This window comes from Pygocentrus nattereri, chromosome 19 (assembly GCF_015220715.1).
Source record: "Pygocentrus nattereri isolate fPygNat1 chromosome 19, fPygNat1.pri, whole genome shotgun sequence".
Lineage (NCBI taxonomy): Eukaryota > Metazoa > Chordata > Actinopteri > Characiformes > Serrasalmidae > Pygocentrus > Pygocentrus nattereri.
Genome location: NC_051229.1, coordinates 23,623,303 through 23,645,944, shown reverse-complemented (window position 1 = coordinate 23,645,944; position 22,642 = coordinate 23,623,303). Strand labels below are relative to the sequence as shown.

The 22,642-nt window shown below is 39.8% G+C and overlaps 1 protein-coding gene across 1 annotated transcript in view; it reads left to right on the top strand.

Annotated features, from left to right (window-relative positions):
• Positions 1 to 11,902, top strand: part of lrrc6 (leucine rich repeat containing 6) — a 34,677-nt gene extending 22,775 nt beyond the window's left edge. Inside the window, exons 10-12 of the mRNA XM_017699141.2 lie at positions 489 to 584; positions 3,092 to 3,177; positions 10,886 to 11,902. Coding sequence (XP_017554630.1) covers positions 489 to 584; positions 3,092 to 3,177; positions 10,886 to 11,084 — 381 coding nt within the window. The 3' untranslated portion in view covers positions 11,085 to 11,902. The remainder of the gene's footprint in view (positions 1 to 488; positions 585 to 3,091; positions 3,178 to 10,885) is intronic.
• The last annotated feature ends 10,740 nt before the right edge of the window (positions 11,903 to 22,642 follow it).

Here is a 22,642-nt window from a genome sequence, read left to right as displayed (position 1 = left end):
TACTTTCTTTGCTGGAGAAAATGCCACCAGGGCTGTTGCTAGAATGTGGAAGTGTGAGAATGGTGGTTTAAATAAAACATTTATTGAACATTTCTCATAGTTCTATCACGGAAGTTACATCGTGATAATTATCGCTATTGTTTCATCACCCAGCCCCACTGTGGCATAATGAGATCCATCAGATTCAACTCACAGTGTCAACTCTCAATGTTTTATATATTTAAAAATGGACAAAGAAACAAAATACAGTTATAGTATCATGTATTGCACAGTCCCAGCTGAGAGTTCAGTGGGCAGAGTTGAATTGTGGGTGCTTATTCTCAGGTTGTCAGGAGATGCAAGAAAAGATAGGTCTATTAAAATGGCTTATGCATTCTTGTAAAAGAGATCTGTTGAATTTTTTGCATTTATCTGTACTTTCAGTATTTATGTGGCTATAATGCTTGTCTTTGCAAAATATGTGCAAAAATGTGTGGGTGTGTTTTCAGGTGTTCCAGTTGGTTTTGCCTGCTGAGGTGAAGCCTGACAGCAGTACAGCACAGAGATCTCAAACCACTGGCTATCTGCTTCTTACTATGCCCAAGGTACTGCTGTGAAAGTACAACTGAATATACCTCAACGTGGTACTGTAAAACTACAAGTGAATATACCTTAACTGTAGACTTACAACTAAATACACCTTGACAAGGAACTGTAAATCTACAACTGAATAAATCTTGACTGTAGACTTCCACCCAAATATGCCTTAAGAAGGAACTGTAAAACTACAATCTAATGCACTTTAACATGGTTCTGTAAATCTATAACTGAATACACTTTAACTGTAAAACTACAACAATCTATATATACCTGTCTTTCTATTATTAGATTGCATTTGAATTATTGTGCAGTTTGGTATATATATGTGGTGATATAAATGCTTTATAAATAAATTTGCTGACCTGACCTAAGTAGGTCCTGCTGTAAAACTGCATAATAATACACTTCACTAGATACTTTAACAGTGTTCACAAGAAGAACTACACGTGAATACCCTGTAACTTGAACACACTGTACACCATTAACACTACCGTACATTTTACCATTGTTGAGCTAAGAAAAATGTCTTTCAAATATAAAATATATTAAAATACACCTTAACAAAACCACAGCTGAAGCATAATGACACAAAACCACTTGCCACTCAACCCAAAGGAATGGCTACCATAATTACATGTACAGTATGTGCACAACTACTGTGTGATTAGAGCCTGCTAAATTAAGTACACTGTGATATCAGTACTGTAATTGTTGACAGCTACAGTCAGCCTGATATTTGCAGCACATTTACATTAGGCCTTAGTTACCTCTATTGCAAACAACTTGGCATACCTATTGATTAGTGGATGATGAGTAAAGAGTAGATTAGATGTGAGCACAGTGAAGGTTTATGAAGCAAGCATCATTAGACCATCCTTACTTTAGTGAGCACATAAAACTTTAGCCTTCACTGTTTGTTTCGTTTTCTCGAAGGAAGAACTTTGGTGCATTCATTTGGAACATAAACAAATACTGTGACATTTCAACATAAACAAATATTGTGTGATTATTAATTCAGTTGGCCTCCAAGTTATTCTAGTTTGACTGGTTGATAGTGTCTGGCTGCAGACAGGCTTGCATCTTGCTGCTCCAGCAAAAGGTCCCTGTCATATTATCGGGGGCCTGTCATAAGAAGTGGAATATACGTTCATTTTTAAAGCTCCACGGTGAGAAAATTTAGATTTAGTACCAACTTTATCTTCCTGAGTGTTTCTGAAATAAACCTGGGGGGCATCAGAAAGGGAGGGGTATACTAATAGAGTGGACATCCAAACTCATCTCAGTATTCCTTTAACTAATTTGGTCTTCAAATAAAACATGTACAGTGAAAAAGTATTTTCCCCTCTTGATCAACCACTTAAATACATTTAGTTGATAATCGGAATCAGTTACACTAGACACACACCAGCTTGCTTACTGTCAGCCCTGTTGAATCTAAACTCACTTAAACAGAACTTTTCAGCAATGTAAAGAACACTAAAATGTCTCACCATAATCAAAAGAAATTCCAGAAAAGATATGAAAGAAACTTATTGAATTAAATCAGACTGGAAAGGATTATATAAAGATTTCTAAGGCTCTGAGACCACATTAAAAGCCTTTATTTATGAATGGGGGAAACATAGAACAATGGTGAATCTTCCTGGATGTGGCCAGTGATGGCTTATCCAGGAAATCACAAAAGAACCTAGATGAATGTTAAAGGTACTGGAGGCCTTGCTCGCCTCAGATAAGATCAGCTTTCATGATTCCACCATTAAAAACAGGCAAAAATGGTATCTGTGGGAGAGTTGCAAGCCAGAAAACATTACTAACCACATGGAACATAAAAGCTTATCTTACATTTGCCAAAAAAAACCCATGATGACCCCAAGCCTTTTGGAATAATGTTCAGTGTCCAACGAAGGGATTCCATTAAATTGGTGTAAAGCAAACATAGTATTCCACAACAAGACCATCATACCATTAGTTAAACATGGTGACAGTGTGATGGTGCAGGAATGCTTTGGTGCTTTAGGGCTTGGGTGAGTTGCCATAATTGATGGAACCATTAATTCTGTTCTCTATCAGAAAATCCAGCATTTTGTGCATTCTCTATATGGCCTCCTGTTCTCCTTGTCTTATATTACATTTGTTTCTAAACAATAAATATAAATAAATAGATAATAAATAGATAAAGTGAATGGGCAGCATTGAACCACAATGATGTTGAAACACAAGCAGCAGATATCGCGCCTCATGTGACATGAAATGTGCCCTGGTTTATTCAACAGTTATTTTGGAAATTTAAAAAAAATGGGACAAAATATACTTGGGCAGCTGTCAATATACTTTGGGGGCTGTCCAAACTTAGCCTATGTATAAGTGTATAAGAAGTGTTTAAGAAACAAACCCATTTTGAAATGTGAATAGGTATTTTTCTGCTTGAAAGCAGCATTTGGAGAGGCTTGTGGGAGCATGACCATGGGGTGCAATCATGTAAAACTGTGCATGTTGATTTGTGTTTGCTTAGGCACATGGAGAGATAAAAGTAAAGAAAGCAGTCCTGAAAACATCCCATGTTAAGAAGAGCAACAAGAATGCAGAGGAAAAGCCCAAGTAGGCAACCATTTCTTATTCTTATCCATGTCTCTGCACAAGTGCTGGTTTATGTCAGGTGCTGGTTTATATCCAGATTTCCACATCTACTTATGACTTCTAGTTAGTCTTAAGTTTTGCATAGGCCTAACAGAAGCTAATTAGCTACATGAGTGCACTCTTAAAGTAAGCAAGCTTTCTAACTTATAATGTTACACTGCAGAGAATTTGCAGAGAGGAGAGGTACCACTTTTTTCTGGGTTTGTCAAACACTAGAGGGTGCTTCACAATAATTGGGTTAAAATGGAGCATTTGAGCAAAGTCATAGTTTGTAAGTGCTTAATATGTAATATTTTTAAAAAATCATAATTTTCCTGAACACAAAACATCATAAAGCATAAATTATGGCCATGTACATGTGACGTCAGTGAGCGCAAACCACTTCACTTAGCCAATGAGCTACTCCGCTCACCATCCAGTCAGCAGTCAGTAGCAGTAATGCTAGCATCCTAGTGTCCAAAACCTGTTTGCTGTAGAAAAAATAAGTAGGTAAGTTTTATTTGCTTTTTCAGTGAAATACATCTTTCTGCTTTTTAAAATGAAAGGAAAGCCATGGGCAAGTGATTAGAAAGTATTTTAACTTTTCATTTTTACCCATTAAGCTCCTTTCACCCCTTTTTATTGAGGACTCCCTTCCATATGTGTAGGTGTGAGAAAGTCTGCACTGAAAATGAACAGTGAATAACAAAGATATAATAAATGAATAACCACTACAGCCTCTGCAACTTTCTTCCACATACACATGCAGAGAAAGCTCCAAGTATAAAAACTGCTGATTCCACTCTTTCTTGGGGTTTGGGTAGATCTGCAGAAGTTGGTGGTGTGGTGTATGAGAGGCAAGAAGGGTTTGACTAGGGTCACTAAGGGTCACTAACATTCTCAGCACTGCAGTGACACTGATGTGCTGGTGTGAGTGGATTAGACACAGCAGTGCAGCTGGAGTTTTTAAACACTGTTTCAGTTCACAGTCCTTTCTATGACACACACTCACCTTGTTGGTCCAGCTTGTACATGTAAAGTCAGAGACAGTAGTTCATTTGTTGCTGCAGAGTTTATATTGTATCATCCTCTAGTTCTTCATCAGTGGTCACAGGACGCTGTCCACAGAACCCTGTGGGCTCAATATTTTTGGATGGTGGACTATTCCCAGTCCAGCAGTGACGCTGAGGTGTTTAACAAAAGCAGCACTGTGACCACTTTAGTGTGAATTTACCAGAGCTAACCTTGACAAAGCTAGTAAACCCTGAATGTGTTTATGTGTACAGTTCTATGGATATGTATTAGTTTTATGTTGTTCATATGCCCTTTGATCCTAATAAAGCCTCCCTGGCCTTTCAGTGATATGACCGGAATGTGTAAGTGAACTAAAGCTCAGTTATAAACAGTGCTTTATGTGAGTGAGATTAAAATGCACTGTTATGTATGTGCTGTACATGCTCTGCCTCATCCACCACCCGCACCACAAATAGGAAATATGAAGAGTGCTACTGAGTCACAGCTACACATCTAATCCTCTCTTTATATAACGCAAACCCTCTTTCATACTCCTTCTCTTTTTTTGTCTTTTGCTTTGACAGTCTTTTTCCTCTTTTCTGTGCCTTTCTCTCTACTTTTGCTTCTTTTTTTTTGCTGTCTTTCTGTCTTGCACATCCGCTTGCTTCTGTCATTGTCCCTCAGCTTCTCTGCTCAGTGGTTCACTGTGGGAGGTCTAAACCGGTCACCTTCACTCTAGTACTGGAATATACGAGGCTGTGTGTGCATGAGAGAGAGAGAGAGAGAGAGACAGAGGGAGAGGGAGAGGGAGAGGGAGAGAGCCCATTTGTGTTTACACTTTAAAACATAGTAAATGTGAGTTTACTCAACTGTTTAAAAGAAACTAATTGCCTTGGGTAATTTGAGCTGTTCTAACTTTATTTATTTATGCCTCTTCATCTAATTAGGGCTCTGAATGACTCAGCAATGCTCTATTTTCCTATAGATTTTGTTGTGGTTTTGTTTTTGTTTCTTCTGTGCCAGATGTACAATACTACACAAAATTCAGAGACCACCCTTTCGTTTATTTAATTTCCAGGCAAAATAGCAATTAAGCACAAATGAGCACCAGAGCCGAGGGGGAATGAGAGCTCGCCGCTCCACCTCCTCGTTACCGCCCCCAGCTGGCAACTCGGCCGCCTGGGTCAAACGTAGCAGCATCGCTGCGTAACAGGGGGCGGGGCCTGGGCGGCGGAGCTCAGGACTTGCTCCTTCCTCTGGTGCCTCTAGTGGTTGGCACCAGCGTTGTCCTCATCCTCCCACCGTCACTCCTGTGACTCGTGTCTGTCGAGGGGGCTCGGGCTTTCCGCTCTGCCCCCCCCCACACACACACCTCCCTGGCATCCTGAGGTGCGTCACCACTGATTGCTCGGGCCCTGCCTTTCTGCCGGCTCTCTCAGCCGTCATTGTGGGGGCCCAGGGGATGGGCCACAATATGCCATGCCCACTAACTCTTAGTGACCCACAGGGTTAAAAGAAGCAGTGAAATTGTGGAGCAGTGAACAAACTTGAGACAAAATGTAGCAGCTTCGAAGACTCTGTCTACTCATGTTCATTGTATTTTTCTAGTTATTCTACAGCTTTTATGATGATTTTACAGTAAACTGGCAGTTAAATTTTCGGGTGGGTCTAAATTTGGTGCAGGTGACGTCAGATATGCCATAGTACCAGAGTTATCAGTCCCCAGCCACTCCCAGCAAGTAGGTGAGCTTTTCTAATATTGTTAACAGTGCTTGTCATGAGGGTTTATTACATCATTGCTGCTTCCTACCTGCTGTAGCCACCTGTCACAGGATCCTGCTATCAACAACTTGTAAAATGATACATTACAGACCCTGCTCCCCTCCCAGTTGTACTTTACAGGCATTACAAACAATAAGGTACACAAGAAATTTGCACACCGTGTTCACAAATATGACTGTGCTGATTCATAATGGCAGTTTGTGTGACCTCTGTTCGTTTCAGGAGCACATGGTCTAGCAAAGATGAAAATACACTGAAAACAGCTGTTACTGACAGTGTGACTCTGTAGATAAGCCTGAGTGTATGGGACAAACATATGAGGCAAATCGCTTGGGAAATTCAACTTTCAGCAGTGCTTTTGCTGAGCCAGAGAAGCTGCTGCATGCTTACACATACAGACCACATGTTTGTTTATATTATTGTTTAGTTCTGTTTTTAATTATGATCAATAAAATATTTAGCATTTTCTTCAGTTAATGTTGCTATTATTAATTATATAACAGTGCATACTAGTTATATATAAGTAAATAAACAAAAAAGATGTTTTCTTAGATTAGACACAGTTAGAATTGGTATCTGCCAATACTTAAGGATCAGGTATCAGTATCATTATCAGAAGGGAAGAAGTGGTATCGGTGCAACCCTAGTTTTAATAAATGGATTTTTTTTTCCCTGTTTGAAACCCCACTCCAGTGCATATGCATGAGGGAGATAAGCGCATTGCGTGGTTTTCCATGCACACAGCCCAGAAAGTGCATGTTTAAAGCTCCAGTTTTGTACATAACATGCTGGCAGAATGTCTGATTTGTGACTGAAACTAATGCAAAAGGCTTAAAGGGGAAATGTCTGTATAATTATAATTTTAAGATGTAAACAAAGTCAATCAAAGTTGTTTGATGTCAAATGCTGAGGTCTGGAGAAAATTACTGGTTCACAATGGTGGTGATGGGAACCAGACGTCTGAAGGGTTTAATTCCTCTGAATGCTCCATCACAGAAGGTTATTCTATGACATTGCTATGAATATACTGCCTGATGCCTGAGACATTATTTTATAGTAGTTTTGAGATAAAAAATTTGGCCTAAAACATATTTGTGAAATACTTTCGTGGCGAAGAGATACATCCAGGCCATTGTTGGGCAAAATAGTACACAAAGAAAAATGTCCAACATTACATATGAAAAGAGTTGTTTTGGATGGTGAACAAAAAAATGACTGTATTTGTGCTGTAGACATCGCAACCACTGGTTCCCATCACCACCACTGTAAAAGAAAAAAAAAACTCACTAAGCTTCAAACCACATTGAATGACTTTGCTTACATGTCAGTAATGCAGATATTTAAAAAAAGATCAGTGGAATTCTCCTTTAACAGATCAGGCCCTCTGTGCTAGCGTGTGTGAGCATGTGTGTGTATGTCCGCGAGTCCTTCAGCAGGCTTTATTATTTCAGAGAGGGGAAGGCTGTAATCTTCACACACAGCACACATGCAATAAAGGCAATGCAATAAAAATGCTAATACAGTGTTAATTAAATGTGAAGGGAGTTTCCTTGCACCTACATGTACCTACGACCTGACCTCTGCTAGGTGTGGGGGATTTTACAAACACTCACACAAACTGTATCTGTGTAGCTTTCTGCCTGATCTGACTGTAATAAGAAGTAAGTGCTGCTTTCTTAGTGAAGTTCATTAAGTGTATGTGTTTGTGAGTGCAATACTGGCTCAGGAAGTAGAATGTCACTGGCTGTTATCAGTAATGTGGCAGCCAATCAGGGTCCAGCAGAAGGTCTAATTCGATTCCTGTTGATTTATTTTAAAAGCCCGCAGCCAGAGAGACAGTGACCCTGCAACGCAGACACTATTTTAGAGAGAGAGAGAGAGAGAGAGAGAGACAGACAGAGACAGAGAGAGAGAGGGGGTGGGGGTGAGCCTGCCAGATAGAAACAGGAAAATACAGAAAGACCTGATAGAACAGTTTTAACATCTTCCCCCTAAAGCAATGGTTTGTACAAAAATGAAGTGTGGATAATTTGGTTTGTTCAACACATTTACGAGTATATCAGCAATCTGATAATGAGAAAACTGTGGTTCTGTCACTCAATAATGAGTTTTCTTCTTAAAAGTACAGTATACATCTCTACATTTTTGCTTATAAAGAATTCTTTACAATGACAGGCTCATTTCTTTATTCCACATTCAGTGTTGTACATTTATTGTCAAATCTTGATTATTTATATGGTTCTTGTTGTGCTATTCTTTTACTAGTAGGGTGTCAACCAGAGGTAAATTAGTTTCCTTTTGGAGTCTTAGGTCATCTAGCAAGGTTTCTACCTCTTGCTTTTAGAAGCTTTTTCTTTGTCACTGTAGCACTTGGCTTGCTCACTTGGGATTTCTGTAAAGCAGCTTTTTGTCAATGCCCATTCTAAAGGTGCTATGTAAATAAATCTTGGATTGAACTGATTTAAATACTGTTGCTTAGCATCTTGCCAATAAATTCCCCCGAGAAGCGCAACACATGGCGCTAAATTCTTGCCGTAGTTTTCTATTTATCACAAACTCCTTTTATTGGTAAATATTTATTTGGGAGTTAATGTGCAGTTATTTTTGCCATTGTGCTGTTGTAGCATCAAAATAAGTATTTAGTGTTTACTGTTTTGTGGGCAGCTCACTATCTGGTTCTGTTTGTGCACATAGGCTGCTGTAGAAAAACGAAAGAAGTCAGAGTTAGGCTGTACATGATTTGAAAAGCCTGATTACTGAGCTAAGCCCCAGGTCTCTTTATCACATTTCTTATAAACCTATAATGGCTTAATTTGATCTGACAAATCAGAGTATGCTATTTACATGATAACTTTAATGATCAGATAACTGCCAAAACTCAATAGTGACTGTATTATTGGTGTGCATGTAATTGCACTATTTGTTTCTGACACTGTATGCATATCTCAAGACTGTCTTTGCTGCAAGATATATATCTCAGGGGTTTTCACATCCCCTGAGCATTGTGCAGTGTCATCAAAGTGACCACCAAGACCAGACTCAGCTATGTAGTTGGATTGCACTGGCCAGCACTACTACCCAACACAGCCTCTTCAAATTAAAGATGATTACTGATTAATGAGTGCTGATTTTATACATTGACCTTTAAAAAGGCTACCAAAGGTATGCTAACCACAATCAATCAGGATCTAAATAGCACACATATGCAGCAGAAAATTCTTTCAAATAGAGCATTATTTTAATTAATTGTGAAATCAAATCTAGAGGAACAATATACTATATCAGTATCAATGCTCTTTAATAAATTGTTAGAGCGCCCCATGACTGCTGGGATAGGCTCCAGCACCACCCCGCGACCCGGACGGAGAAGCGGCTTGGAAAATGGATGGATGGATGTTTATGCTTTATTGTTATGCCCAGGTAGTATTAAAATGTCCTAGGATCATCCCTAAACCTAATTGCACTCATAATGCGAAGAAAATGCACCATCATGCAACTTATTAACTCCCCTTTCAATTTCCAAAACTCACCCCTCCCTCCTTTCCACCACCACCCTTCCTCTTAATGGTATATTTTGTATGTTGGAACAAGTTCAGGCTTATTTGTGACATACAAAATAAAGCTGATATAGTACCCCGCAAATTGCATTTTTTGGATATACTGAGAAGTCCTTTGTTTTTTCAATGGAGAAATGTGCTATGGTTGTAATAAGTCACCCAACAGGAATTAACCATTTTAATAAGACATTTTTTAAGGAAAGCATTTCATGAAAGCAAGCTGCACACTCATGCAACAATTTCTGACAAAATAATAAACATACACATTTGTAGTTGTTTGAGATTTTGGAGCAACATATACTGCCTTCTAGACAACACCTTTTTCAGGGGTGTTCATGCATATTTGAACCTGACAACGCAAAACCACATTTGGCATGTGTTACCACAGCATGGCTTATAATAAGAATGTGGGTGCTAGATGACCTACCTGCAGTCCAATACTGGCTGTAATTGAAATGTGTGTTGCATTATTAAGGTCAAAAATACAACAACAAAGGCCCTATATGGTTGCATAGCTGAAGACTTGTTTAACTGAAGAATGGCAAGGAAATTCCACTTTCAAAATGGAATCTGTCTGTGTCTTCAGTACTGTCCAATATTTTTGTATTGCAAGCATTCAGTTTGAAATGAGCATATTTTTATAAAAACTATGAAGTTCATAAGGTCAAAACAAATGTGGTTTTGTACTCGTTTCAATTTAACACAGGTCAAATGAATTTTACTTACCACTGATTTCTGGTTTTATTGACAATTTGTCCCAACTGTTTGGGGACCTGGTTTGTACAATTGCATTCACAGTTATGCTGTATGACATTCTGTTATCTATAAAAACTGTGAAATGAATGGACAAAATTAAGGCTTTAAAATAACTGCTTCTGCTGTTAGCTATACAACATACTTTTATCCATTTTTATAGATGTCATTATGTCATACAGTTTCAGAAACCAAATAAGCAAGATTCTGAGATTCCTTAACAACTCATTGGCAACTTTAAGGCAAGTGGTGATTAGTGAAGTAGATTTAGCTACATCAGTCTCACAGCTCCAGGGCAGAACTAAAGAAACAAAATTTGGACACCCAACATGTCATGGCTGATTGGATACATCTGGGTTAAGGACCATTGCTTTATTTGTGATGTTAAAATAAAGAAATATATTTACCCAGAAATACCCATGAATAATAATTGATAAAGACAGCAAATGCAGCTATATAGTCCAAACACTTGTCAAGGTCACTGTATTAACAGAAGTATTTTATATTGCAGTGACTTTAGTGTCTTTCCCTCACTGGATATCCTCTACACCCCCCCCCTATTTTATCTCTCTTGCTCCCTGCAGGGTGATGATCGGTTGTAAGAGATTAGAGGTTGACCCCAGCAAAACCTCTACAGTAGACCTGGCCAACATTGTCCCTAAAGAAAACTGCACTGCCCAGAGACCCCTGCGGTTCTCCTGGGGACTACAAGCTCGTGGAGCCCAGGAGAAGCCTATTTCCAAGGAGTTTGTGGATGACCCAGAAGTGCCCCCACTCATCTGACACAAATACAGGGTGGGAGTTTCCATGTACAGCTGTGCATGTTTTGGAACACATAATATGGACATATGGACTTGATTGATCAATACACCGAAAGAACTCTCAGCTGGAATGTGTGACTTTGGTCAATATTCTCACATCACACAATAAAAAACTTAGTGATTGATCATTTGTATATTGCAAGCTTTTGTAACAACAGTATCACAAAGATGGGTATAGTAATAGGTATTGACTTATCCACCCACAGATGTGTTCTTTTGTGTTCACTTTTTACTGCTTAGCAAATGCTGGCAAAAATGTCACTCAGTCTATTAAGAAACTTTAGTGTCAACTAAATTCTTTGTCAAAATATTTATGTTTAAATTTGTTTAAAATTTTATTTAACATCACCTGTTAGGATAGATATTTTTGGTAGACAGCTGCTTCAGTCTAGCATTGCCAGCTAGATTTTTTTTTATCCAATTTTGTCCTTTCTCTAAACGTAATCTGTTAGATATGTTTGGTGTCTTATCTTTTTAGATCTGCAATGGATCTATAAGGCTAAAACAGCTAGAAATACAAAATACATAAATTTCTAGATTAGGTTAATTAGAGTTTCTCTGTGAAACATTTACTATGTTTGAACTTTTATTTATGTGTTTATCACACAGTCATATTGAGTTGAAGCGTAATCTGTGTAAATAAAATAACATAATAGCACAATTCAGTAAATTTGTGGTTGTATTATGTTGTCATCTTTAATTTGTTCATAGAACTTAGTAATTGATCTACTAAGGAAGAAAACAATGCAGTTACTGTTCTCAGAGGTCTATACCCAATTAGCTTAGACTGAAGCTTTCTAAGTCTAATGTCTGAAACCTGACGTTGTGGCCTAAGGATGTCCTTAAACATACACTATAACACAGGCAGCTTTCGGTATGGGCATGATATGTACCTGCTATAATGGCACAAAGTGGTCCTACTGGCCTCCCCCTGAGCTTGACAGTTCTCATCTATGTTAGGTGGAATAAGACAAGGCAAGGCAAGTTTATTTAAGACAAAGTGCTTAAGAGTGAAAAATGTAAAGCTAAAAATAGGTAGTATTGTCTTTTCTAGGACCCTGAGTGAGGAAGATCACAACCTATAACATATAAATTCATGGAGAAGAGTTGATTCAAACTAGGTTAAAACATGAGTCATTTCCAGCACCCTGAGTGAGGAAGATTACAGAGTTACCATGGCCCTTGGCCTAGGCACTTGCGGCAGAAACTGGCTCTTGGCATGTGGACTTTAACCTCACTGGGGGGGAAGGAGCCAGAGCTTGTGCGGGAGGTTGAGCGGTACCAACTAGTTATAGTTGGGCTCACCTCCACCCACAGTGTCGGCTCTGAAGCCAAACTCCTTGATAGGGGATGGTCCCTCTCCTGCTCAGGGGTTGCACAAGGTGAGAGGCGTGGGGCGGGAATGGGAATACTCACGAGTCCCAGGCTGGCGGCCGTGCAGTTGGAGTTTGTCCCAGTGGACGAGAGGGTTGCCTCAATGCAAATTAAAATTGCAGATAGGAAAACTCTGACTGTTGTGTGTACTTATGCACCAAACAACAGGTCAGAGTATTCGGCCTTCTTGGAGCGAATGGGAGTTCTGGAAAGGGTCCCACCTACAGACTCCATAGTCTTACTGGGGGACTTCAATGCTCATGTTGGCAAAGACTGGGAGAACTGGAGAGACGTGATTGGGAAGAACGGCTTGCCCAATCTAAACCCGAATGGTGAATTGTTATTGAACTTCTGTGCCAGATGTGGATTGTCCATAACAAACACCAAGTTCGAACACAAGGATGTTCATAATTGTACATGGTACCAGAGCTCCTTGGGTCAGAGGTCAATGATTGACTTTGTTGTCGTTTCATCTGACTTGGGACCGTATGTTCTGGACACTCGGGTAGAGAGGTGCTGAGCTGTCAACTGATCACCATCTGATGGTCAGACCTGGTAGGCCCAAGCGAATAGTGAGGGTGTCCTGGGAAAGACTGTCGGAGGCCCCTGTTCAGAATGATTTCAACTCCCACCTCCGGGAGAGCTTTTCTCATGTCCTGGGGGAGGTAGGGAATATGGAGTCTGAATGGACCCTGTTCAAAACCTCCATTGTGGAAGCTGCCAGGCATAGCTGTGGCCAAAAGCTTGTGGGTGCCTGTCGGGGCAGTAACCCAAGAACCCCCTGGTGGACACGAGTGGTGAAGCTGAAGAAAGAGGCCTTTAGGGACTGGATGGCCCGTAGGGCTCCCGACTCAGCAGAGAGGTACCGACAGGTGAAAAAGGTGACAGCCACAATGGTGGCAGAAGCAAAGTTCAGGGCATGGGAGGAGTTTGGCAAAGCCATGGAAAAAGACTTTCGGTCGGCTTCATGGCGGTTCTGGACAACTGTCCGGCGACTCAGGAGTGGTCGGGGTGGCTGCGCCCAAGCTGTATTCGGCAAGGGTGGAGAAACTCTGACTTCAAATGAGGATATTGTCGGTCGGTGGAAGGAACACTTTGAAGAACTCTTAATCCAGGAGACATGCCTCCCTCACAGGAGTCAGGGCCGGAGGCCTCTGGCGTGTCAAGCTCCATTTCCCTGGTGGAAGTCACTGACGTAGTTGCAAGCTCTTCAGTGGCAAGGCAATAGTTGAACCTCAGATTGAGGAGGAATGCAGATTCCGTCCTGGCCGTGGATCAATGGACCAGCTTTTCACCCTCTCGTGGATTGTTGACGGGGCATGGGAGTTGGCCAATGCAGTCTACATGTGTTTTGTGGATTTGGAGAAGGCTTACTACCAGGTTCCCCGAGATATCTTGTGGGAGGTCCTCCGGGAGTATGGGGTACCAGGGCTACTACTCCGGGCCATTTGATCTCTGTACTCCCAGAGTGAGAGCTGTGTTCGTATACTCAGCATTAACTCGGACCCTTTCAGTATTAGCGTTGGGCTCCGGCAGGGTTATGCCCTGTCTCCGCTCTTGTTCGTGACATTCTTGGACAGGGTGTCAAGGCGTAGCCATGGTCAGGAGGACATTATGTGTGGAGGCCGGAGGGTGCCAACTCTACTGTTTGCAGACGATGTTGTTCTTTTGGCTGAATCACATGGCTGCCTCCAGCGCTCCCTATAGCGGTTTGCAGCTGTGTGAGTGTGAAGCGGTTGGTATGTGGATTAGCACCTCCAAATCTAAGTCCATGGTCTCAGCCCGGAAAAGGATGGCATGGACACTCCAGGTAAGGGGAAAGGACTTGCCCCAAGTGGAGGAGTTTAAGTATCTCGGGGTCTTGTTCACGTGTGATGGGAAGAGGGATTGTGAGATCGGCTGCAGGCTGGGACAGGCGGCAGCAGTAATGTGGTCACTGTACCAGACTGTAGCGATGAAGAGGGAGCTGAGCCATAAGTAAAAGCTCTCTGTTTACCAGTCGGTCTACATCCCGACCCTCACCTATGGTCATGAGCTGAGGGTAATGGCCGAAAGAATGAGATCGCAAATACAAGCGGCGGAAATGAACTTTCTTCGCAGGGTGGCGGGCTACCCAGAGTAGAGCCGCTACTCCTCTGCATTGAGAGCAGCCAGCTGATTCGGATTGATCTGATTTGGATGCCCCCTGGAAGCCTCCCGGTGGGGGTGTACCAGGCACGGCCCCGGGGTCGTCCTTGGACCCGCTGGAGGGATTGGCCTGGGATGGAATTGGCCTGGGAGCGGCTTGGGGTCCCTGGGCGCGGCTTGGGGTCCCTGGGCATGAGCTAGAGGACGTTGCAGGGGACACGGTCATCTGGGATTCGCTGCTCTCCCAACTGCTACCGCGACCCTATCTGGATTAAGCGGTCAACGACGATGATGATGATCAGTAATATACAAAACATCTAAGATATTAATCTTTGCCATTACATTTACTAGAAACATACAAAGCTAAATTTCCCTAACTCTGCCTTTCTGCTTAGCCTAATTGGATGTTTAGCCCAAAAAAGCTTGTTTACATGACTATGGGCACCTTTAACACTCATACATAATAAATATCATTTAAAATATCAATTCTAAATGTACTCTAAATGCTGCAGTTACTCATTGTGTTGAATAAAATGTAAATGGTCTTTTGTAAATGGTCTGTAATGCTTGTCCAATCTTGCTGCAAGTGTGGGTGGATCCTGGAAAGGTCAGCTGACAATATATTGGTCCTTTTGCAAAAATAGGACAGAGGTTCTAAATCCCATTTTTTATTGCACATATTCATTTTCACTTAATCTAACACCCCTCATCTATCTCCTGAACCAAGTGAGTCAGGTGTGTTAGAGCAGTGAAAACTGGGACTGTACATTTGTTGGTGAATTAACATGTAGGCAGAGGGTAATTAAAGCAAGTTCTCTCTTCTACTCTATGTGTGTGTGTGTGTGGATGTAGGTAATAGATAATGGATGCAAGTTACTCTTGCTTCCACTGACTGAGATGATGAGGCAATTTCATCATTGCATCCATCTCCTTAACACATGCTGATTCATAGAGGGCTTGCATTACACACACACACCTAGGCTGATTCATTGAGGTCTTATGTCACACTCATGGATACACATACATCATTTTGCTTCCTGTCACATATTCAAACTACAATGGTGCTTTTTTAGCATTTTTGCAGTACTGTTCAAAGGTCAAAAGCCAATTTCCAGTCAAAACAGATATTAAGTGCATTTTATTCATTTTTCAGTGGGGGGGGGGGGGGGCACTCACCCAGTGACATTTTTCAGTATTCATTGTGTGAATTATTTGCCTTTATTACAGCTTCCTTTTGGGGAGACTTGCTTTCAGTTTTTCAAATAAATCTCCAAGTCATGTTTCAGTGATGTTGAGGTCTGGACTCTGGTGTGGTCGTCAGTCCATTGTTCTGACAACACGAGCAGATTCTTTGTTTGATTTGCAGATGTCCTTCTTTATTGTCTATTTCATTTTTTCATTGAGGGCTTCTTGACAGCTACACATCCTTTTAAATTCGTGTTGACAGTTTTGGTGGTCTACCAGGTCTTGCACAGCTGTGAGGGGCCCCATTTCTTTGTATGTTTTAAAGGGGTCAGCTTCCTTGGCACAGATTATACCTAGTCATGAACCAAATTGCAGTGCCAATGGTGACTCATCATTGCAAATTCTTTTTTGGTCTAGCCTTAGGTTTAATCAGGGTCTGGGAACCTGGCCAATTTTTTATTTTTTTTTTTACTTATTATTAATTTATTATTAACTTATAATTAATTATTAAGTCCCTTTGACCACCCCCTTAGCCATATGTATTATCTTAATATCTCCTCAGAAATATGATTTATATATATATATATATATATATATATAAAATCATACTGAAAATTAAATAAATAAGGGGTGGTCTCTGACTTTTGCACAGTACTGTACATCTAATACATGTAACATATGCAAGACAAGGACAAACAATGTATAGTGGCTACAAATGATATTGCTCTGAGTGGAATTAGTGGAATTTGGGATAAATGGGATATGGTGGAAAGTGGTTAATGGTAAATTTATCAGGAAATTTGAGTGAAAAGGTTAGATTTTTTATATTGATATTTTTTCTCCTGTACTTTTTCAGTTGCCCTTTTGTCAAATGTGAGAAACCATTTTTATTCTTTCTTATGATATGTTACACTTCAGTGTTTTGGTCGTTCTTTTCCTCCTTTTCAGCGCAGTATTTGCTCATGAGGGAGAAAGTTTGGAACTGTATATTCAGCCTAAATAATGGCCTCATTCCTTTTGCTTATGGAAGAAATAAACAGAGGTCTTGTTGAATTGTGAATGTGGAATGTATAAATGCTGCTCCCTCTGTCAAAAGAAAACATACAAATAAATAAATGACTAAAAAATACTGGTCAAACTCCAGTCTCTGTTTCAAATGTCATTGTCTTCCTTGCTAATAAATTTAGGCTTCTGTTCTGTTCTTGAATGGATGCATAAATTCATACCTGTTTTGAGCATTGTGATTCATGTCTTGTGTATACAGCTTCTAAGGTCCCTAGGGATGAGCTCCACCTTTGTGTCAGTAAGGTTGCCCAGGCGATCATTTCCTCCATTTGCTTTTACAAACCAAGAAAGCATTAGCATTTGTTAGTAGCCACACTGATAACATTCAAAGGCTTTGGAGAGAAGCATGGAAGGCAAAGAAAATTAATAGATTCTTGATCAAATTAAGGCTCTCCTCTCACTCAAAGCCAAACCGATGCTCAGTTCTTATTTTGTGCATATTATGAATAAAGCTAGTTAATTGAAAAGACAATTATGCTTGGAACTGTTGAAGGTAAAAGAGGAAGAGGATGGACCAGCAGTGGATGGAGACAGAAGAATCATTAACAAGTCATTAAGCAGCCTGTCAACTCAAACAGAAGATAGGATATTCTAGAGAAACACTAGTTATATGATCACCTGGAGTCAAAATCACCTTGATGGTACTTAATAATAAGAAGAAGAACACACAGCTAACGTCATGTGTTAAATAGCCTACTAACGAGATGAGATGGCTGATTTATTCCAGTCTTAATAAAGCAACCAGTGAATGTACACTAAAGAGGGTACAAGCATGGTTGATGTCTGACTGATTGGGGCAGACCCATCTGGACAATGGACCAGGACCAGTTTTTGATTCCAGTACCTTCCTGAGGGGTATTTCACAAGCAGGCTTTCTCATTTAGTCAGATAAGCCCAACTTTGAGGACTGTCCAATTCCTCATTTCTTTTTCTATTGCACAGGCTTGACTTTGGGCTTAAGTTATCTAGCTAAACTGAGAAATCCTGCTTTGTGAAATACCCCCCTGTTCACACTAGTAGACTTCTAGCCTGTTTACACCTTGCATTAACATGTGTCTTGTGTCATATCTGGATATACTTTGACTATATTCAATTTACATTTTTCACTGAAACGTGTCCTCAGTTTGATGGATGAGTTCCAATTTTGCTTTTCCTGCATAAAAAGCACATCAAGACGTGTTGTTTCTGTTTTACTTTTGTTTCCTTTTTTGCCTGTTACAGTATAATTTTACATGCTTGGTTCGTACGCTTTCATCAGCCCAGAGAAAGCTTTTGTTTTTGAGGTGCTCCAGACTCCCATCTTGTTTATCTTTTCACCACATTCCATTCACATAATTGTATTCAGAAAATGCATTCCATTTACATTTGTGTTAAATGTGGTCAAGATCCATCTCTGACTGCCTCTGGATATGGTTTGAATAATCCGATCGTTATCTACATCACAGTGGCCCTTATTCAACAAAATTGTGTAGAAGCGAGCAGAGATTTGACTGTCCTGAATGACCTTCAAACTACTGTGTCTGATTCATGAAACTGTCATACAAAGACAAACCAAGAAGTGATTTGGGTGCAATTGATATGAATGAGCTACAGTGCGTGGAAATGACCAGCACATGAGTTATTTATTTACATTTGCACACATGTACACTTGTACACTTGCATGGACAAGCCCAAATCTGCCCTCATATACATATAATTTACATGAAGCTCACACTAATTCATGTAGATGTTTTGATAGTGAGGCAATAAAACAAAATAATTTAGCAGCTCGTGAGCTAATGGTTATCCTCGTAGGTGGAGTTTGGGGCCAAGCAGGCCATGCTTACGTGTCAGAAGTATAAAACAACATATAGGAACATATAGTCACAGCATTTGTTTATCAGTGTGCACATAAGAACTGCATCCACTTAAGTACAAGAAATGTGTGCAAACTGTTCATATTATCACAGTATTTTCACTGTCACTGCAGATATTATTGAAGATGTAGATAATAATTTTAATTATTTAACTGTAATTCAGACCCTTTTCAGGCTAGTCATATATTATGTACTTCTACCAGAGTTTGATTGTACAGATGAAATTGATGGATAACAAAACTGCTGGTGAAATTTGCATGCGTCCATTTTACGATCAGATTTGACCATATGCAACTTTGCTAAATAAAGGCCAGTGGGTCCTGGAGGTGTTTACCCTTGGCTTTTCATGCAGTCAAGTAAAATCCAAACGTAATCAGATCACTGAAAATGCATGCTGGATGCAATGTCTAAAAAGACTCTAAAAAGACTGTTAACTCCTCTCAGCATGAGATGCAAGATCAGAAGTGGATTGAGATCCTGTAGGGTCTGTTCACACCAGTAGATGCACAAGTGGATTGACCTTTTGTGCCTCTTCACACTGGGAGAAATGGATTTCAGTACTTTTCTTTGTCTGAGATGAAGGAAGGATGAATAAAACATGGCCATGTCACTGAGCTGTCAGACAGCTTGAATTATTTACACTCCCTCATCCTGACAAAGCTTCTCTCTCTTTCTCCATCACTAATCTTTCTTCCTCTCTCTCTCTCTCTCTCTCTCTCTCTCTCTCTCTCTCTCTCTCTCTCTCTCTCTCTCTCTGTCTCTCTTTAACCCTCCTGTCTCATAACTGCAAGATGAAACATCTTTTGTTTTTGTCTATTAATCATACCTAACCTTAAGGCTCTGGACAGTTTTTGATGTTGCTCCATTTTTATGTGTCTGTTTGTCTTTTCTCATTCTATTATGCCTTCAGTCTGCACTCCCCTCTGCCTCTTCCACATGCAGCAGTGTGTCTTGGCCCATCCTGAGGATCAGTGTGTGAGTGTGTGTGTGTGTATGTGTGCACTTCAGTACACTGTGTATCCAGCTTGGGGAGCCCTGCCCTGCACTGTGCCAACGCCCTATTGCTCCAGAGGGCGGGATTAACACCAGCTTCCCCCACAAAGTCACAACAAACAAACACACAACTACCTCCAGTTTCTGCATTTCAGTCAGTCTATAAATGTTCCAAATCTATCTTTCATGCTTTTTCACCAATATATAGTTCTGTTAAAAAGTCAGAGACCACCCTTAATTTAATACCACATCAAAAAAGCCATTAAGTACAAGTTTTTAGCAACAGGAAAAAGCAAAAGCACATACATTTCACAAAAGTACAGAGAAGATATCAACTAAATATCATCAACTAGATATGATGTCATTACACATTACACATGATATGATCCCAAACACATTCAATGATGTTTAAGTCTGGACTCTGGAGTGGCCAGTCCATTGTTCCAGGAACACCAGCAGCTAGTTTGTTTGATTTGCAAATGTTCTTTTTTGTCTATTTCCTTTTCTCAGTCTTGACAGCTACACATCCCTTTCAGACTCATAGTGTTGAGGTGTCTTTTCATAATGGAAGGATGGACAGAAACACCTGTGGAAGTTTTCAGATGTCAAGCAAGATGAAAATTAAAGTACTGTTTATCTAATGGTGGCAGTTTTGGTGGTCTACCGGGTCTTGCACAGTTTTGGATTATGCCTAGTCTGGGACTGAATTGCAGTGCCAACGGTGACTCTTCATTGAAAATGTTTTGTCTAGGCTTAAGATGCAACCTGGATGAAAGCATTAAGTACTGCTTATGTCATGGTTGTCAGTTTTGGAGGTCTACCGGGTCATTCTTGGATGGAGTTCCATGTTCAGTGTACCTTTAACACATTCTTGAATTCCAGTTTTATTTATTTATTTACTTACTTATTTATTTTGCCCCATATGATGAATGGATCATTAGAAATGGTCTCTACCGATATAAATCTTGTTACATAAACTTAAATTAAAGCTAAAAACATTATTTCCTTCTCTTGTAAAGAGGAACTATCTATTTCTCATATCTATTCTCTTGTTCCATAGATACAAGGTTTTGTTGTTTTGACAAAATTGTCCTGTACTTGTTCTACTACATCACATTTTACCAGAAAACATGATGATTTCCTGAATAGCAAAGATGGGTGAGATACATAAAAGTCCACAGTGTTAGCTGTACTAGGTAATGACTGGACTCACCTTGTAAGCAGATCTTTGGAAAGACATTCCACACCTTTAAATCCTTCAAAAATCGCATCACTTAGTTTTCGAAGGATGCACAACAAAGTTGACAACAATATTTCAGAACCACACAAAAATGATCTATTTCACAACAAATTCTAACTCTTTCTGCTTTTTCTGATTATATCCATTCTATTTACTAGAATAAATGGAATTTATTTTTAAAAACAGAATGCAGGACTTCAGAAAGCTGTGCACCGTTTTGCTATAGTTTTCCAGGTTGTTGACATTTTTTGTGGAAATGGTGCAAAATGGTGTGCAAGGGGCCTTTATGGATGTGTCAGATGTCTTACCCAATCAGCAGGGACGTACCCCACCATATTAAAAAGGCCACATACACAATGGCTTCTAATAATGTCCTCCACAAATATGGCTGCTTGGTGTATGCAGTATTTTATTGTAAAGCTTTTTTTCAATTAGGCTCCAAAAATTCTTCAAAAAGCATGGGAAGAATGGTCTTCTCATCTACCATAGTTGCAAATCACAGTGTTCAATGCACACCATTTCTGTTAAAATAAACCTTTTGCTACAGTTTGTTGGGGCTGAAGGCAGCCCTAAAATGTTCATCTTTATTTTACAAAATTGATGGTAATTTCAAGGCGAAGAAATGTAATTAGCTAAAATCCTGCACTGGATGATCACATGTTACAGAGAAAATCATTTTTCTCACTTTTTGTAAAATAAAACAGTACATAAATGTTTCAAAAGCATTCACTTCCCAGTCTACACATTTCACATACATTTCATTTAGAACTTACTTTTCTGTGATGTTATTAAAACTAACACATTTACATTTATCAGCGCATTCATATTAAAGTTATAAGGAGTGTTTCAGCCTGGTCTGCTTTTAGAATAAGGCACAGTGCAGGGCTGCCAATCGGAACTGTCATTCACATATGTCAGTCTTAAAGGCACAGTAACAGATGTTAGTTCTGAATTCTAAATGTGTCACAAATAAATTACATACAAATGCAAAATATTTGGACAGAAAACTACACATACTGCATGTAATACCCTTTTTTCAGCAAGCAGAATGTCTTCAAGTGCCAAAAGATATTTGCTCCCTACAAAATGGGCAAGCTGAGGCCTGTGGCTATGGCTGAGACCTTTGAAGGCTATTTTCTATTTTGGAAATGTGAAAAAAGCACAGAGAGTTTCAACACCTCATTCAGGAGCTGCAACTTTGAGAGGGCTTTCTAGTTCTAAATGCTCTAGCATTATTCATTGCCATGGCATCATCAGAGACAATAGTGATTGGTTGAAACAGTGACTGGTCAAAAAGTGATCAGTGAGTTTATATCGCCTACGAAAGTTATCAAAAATTGATCAGGAGGTGAATAAAATAATGCTGCACTTTTGCTGTCTGAAAAAATGCATTTGGCGTGCAAGAGAACATCAGTTGTACTGTGTGGTTTATGATTGTATGATGACTTAATAAATCACATGAACTACAATCAGTGTGTAAAGGCCTTAAAGATCCCAAATTATGGAAAACTAAATTGTCCTTTTTTGACAGAGATGGATATGGAATGTAAATATTGTTAAAGTTTTGAAATGTACCATTCACTCTCTAGCCCATTCAGTCCAAAGGTGGAAACAAAGCTGAAAAAACAGCCTGATTTGATTTCACTGTTTTTTCACTGATGCCACAGAAACCAGTAGTTT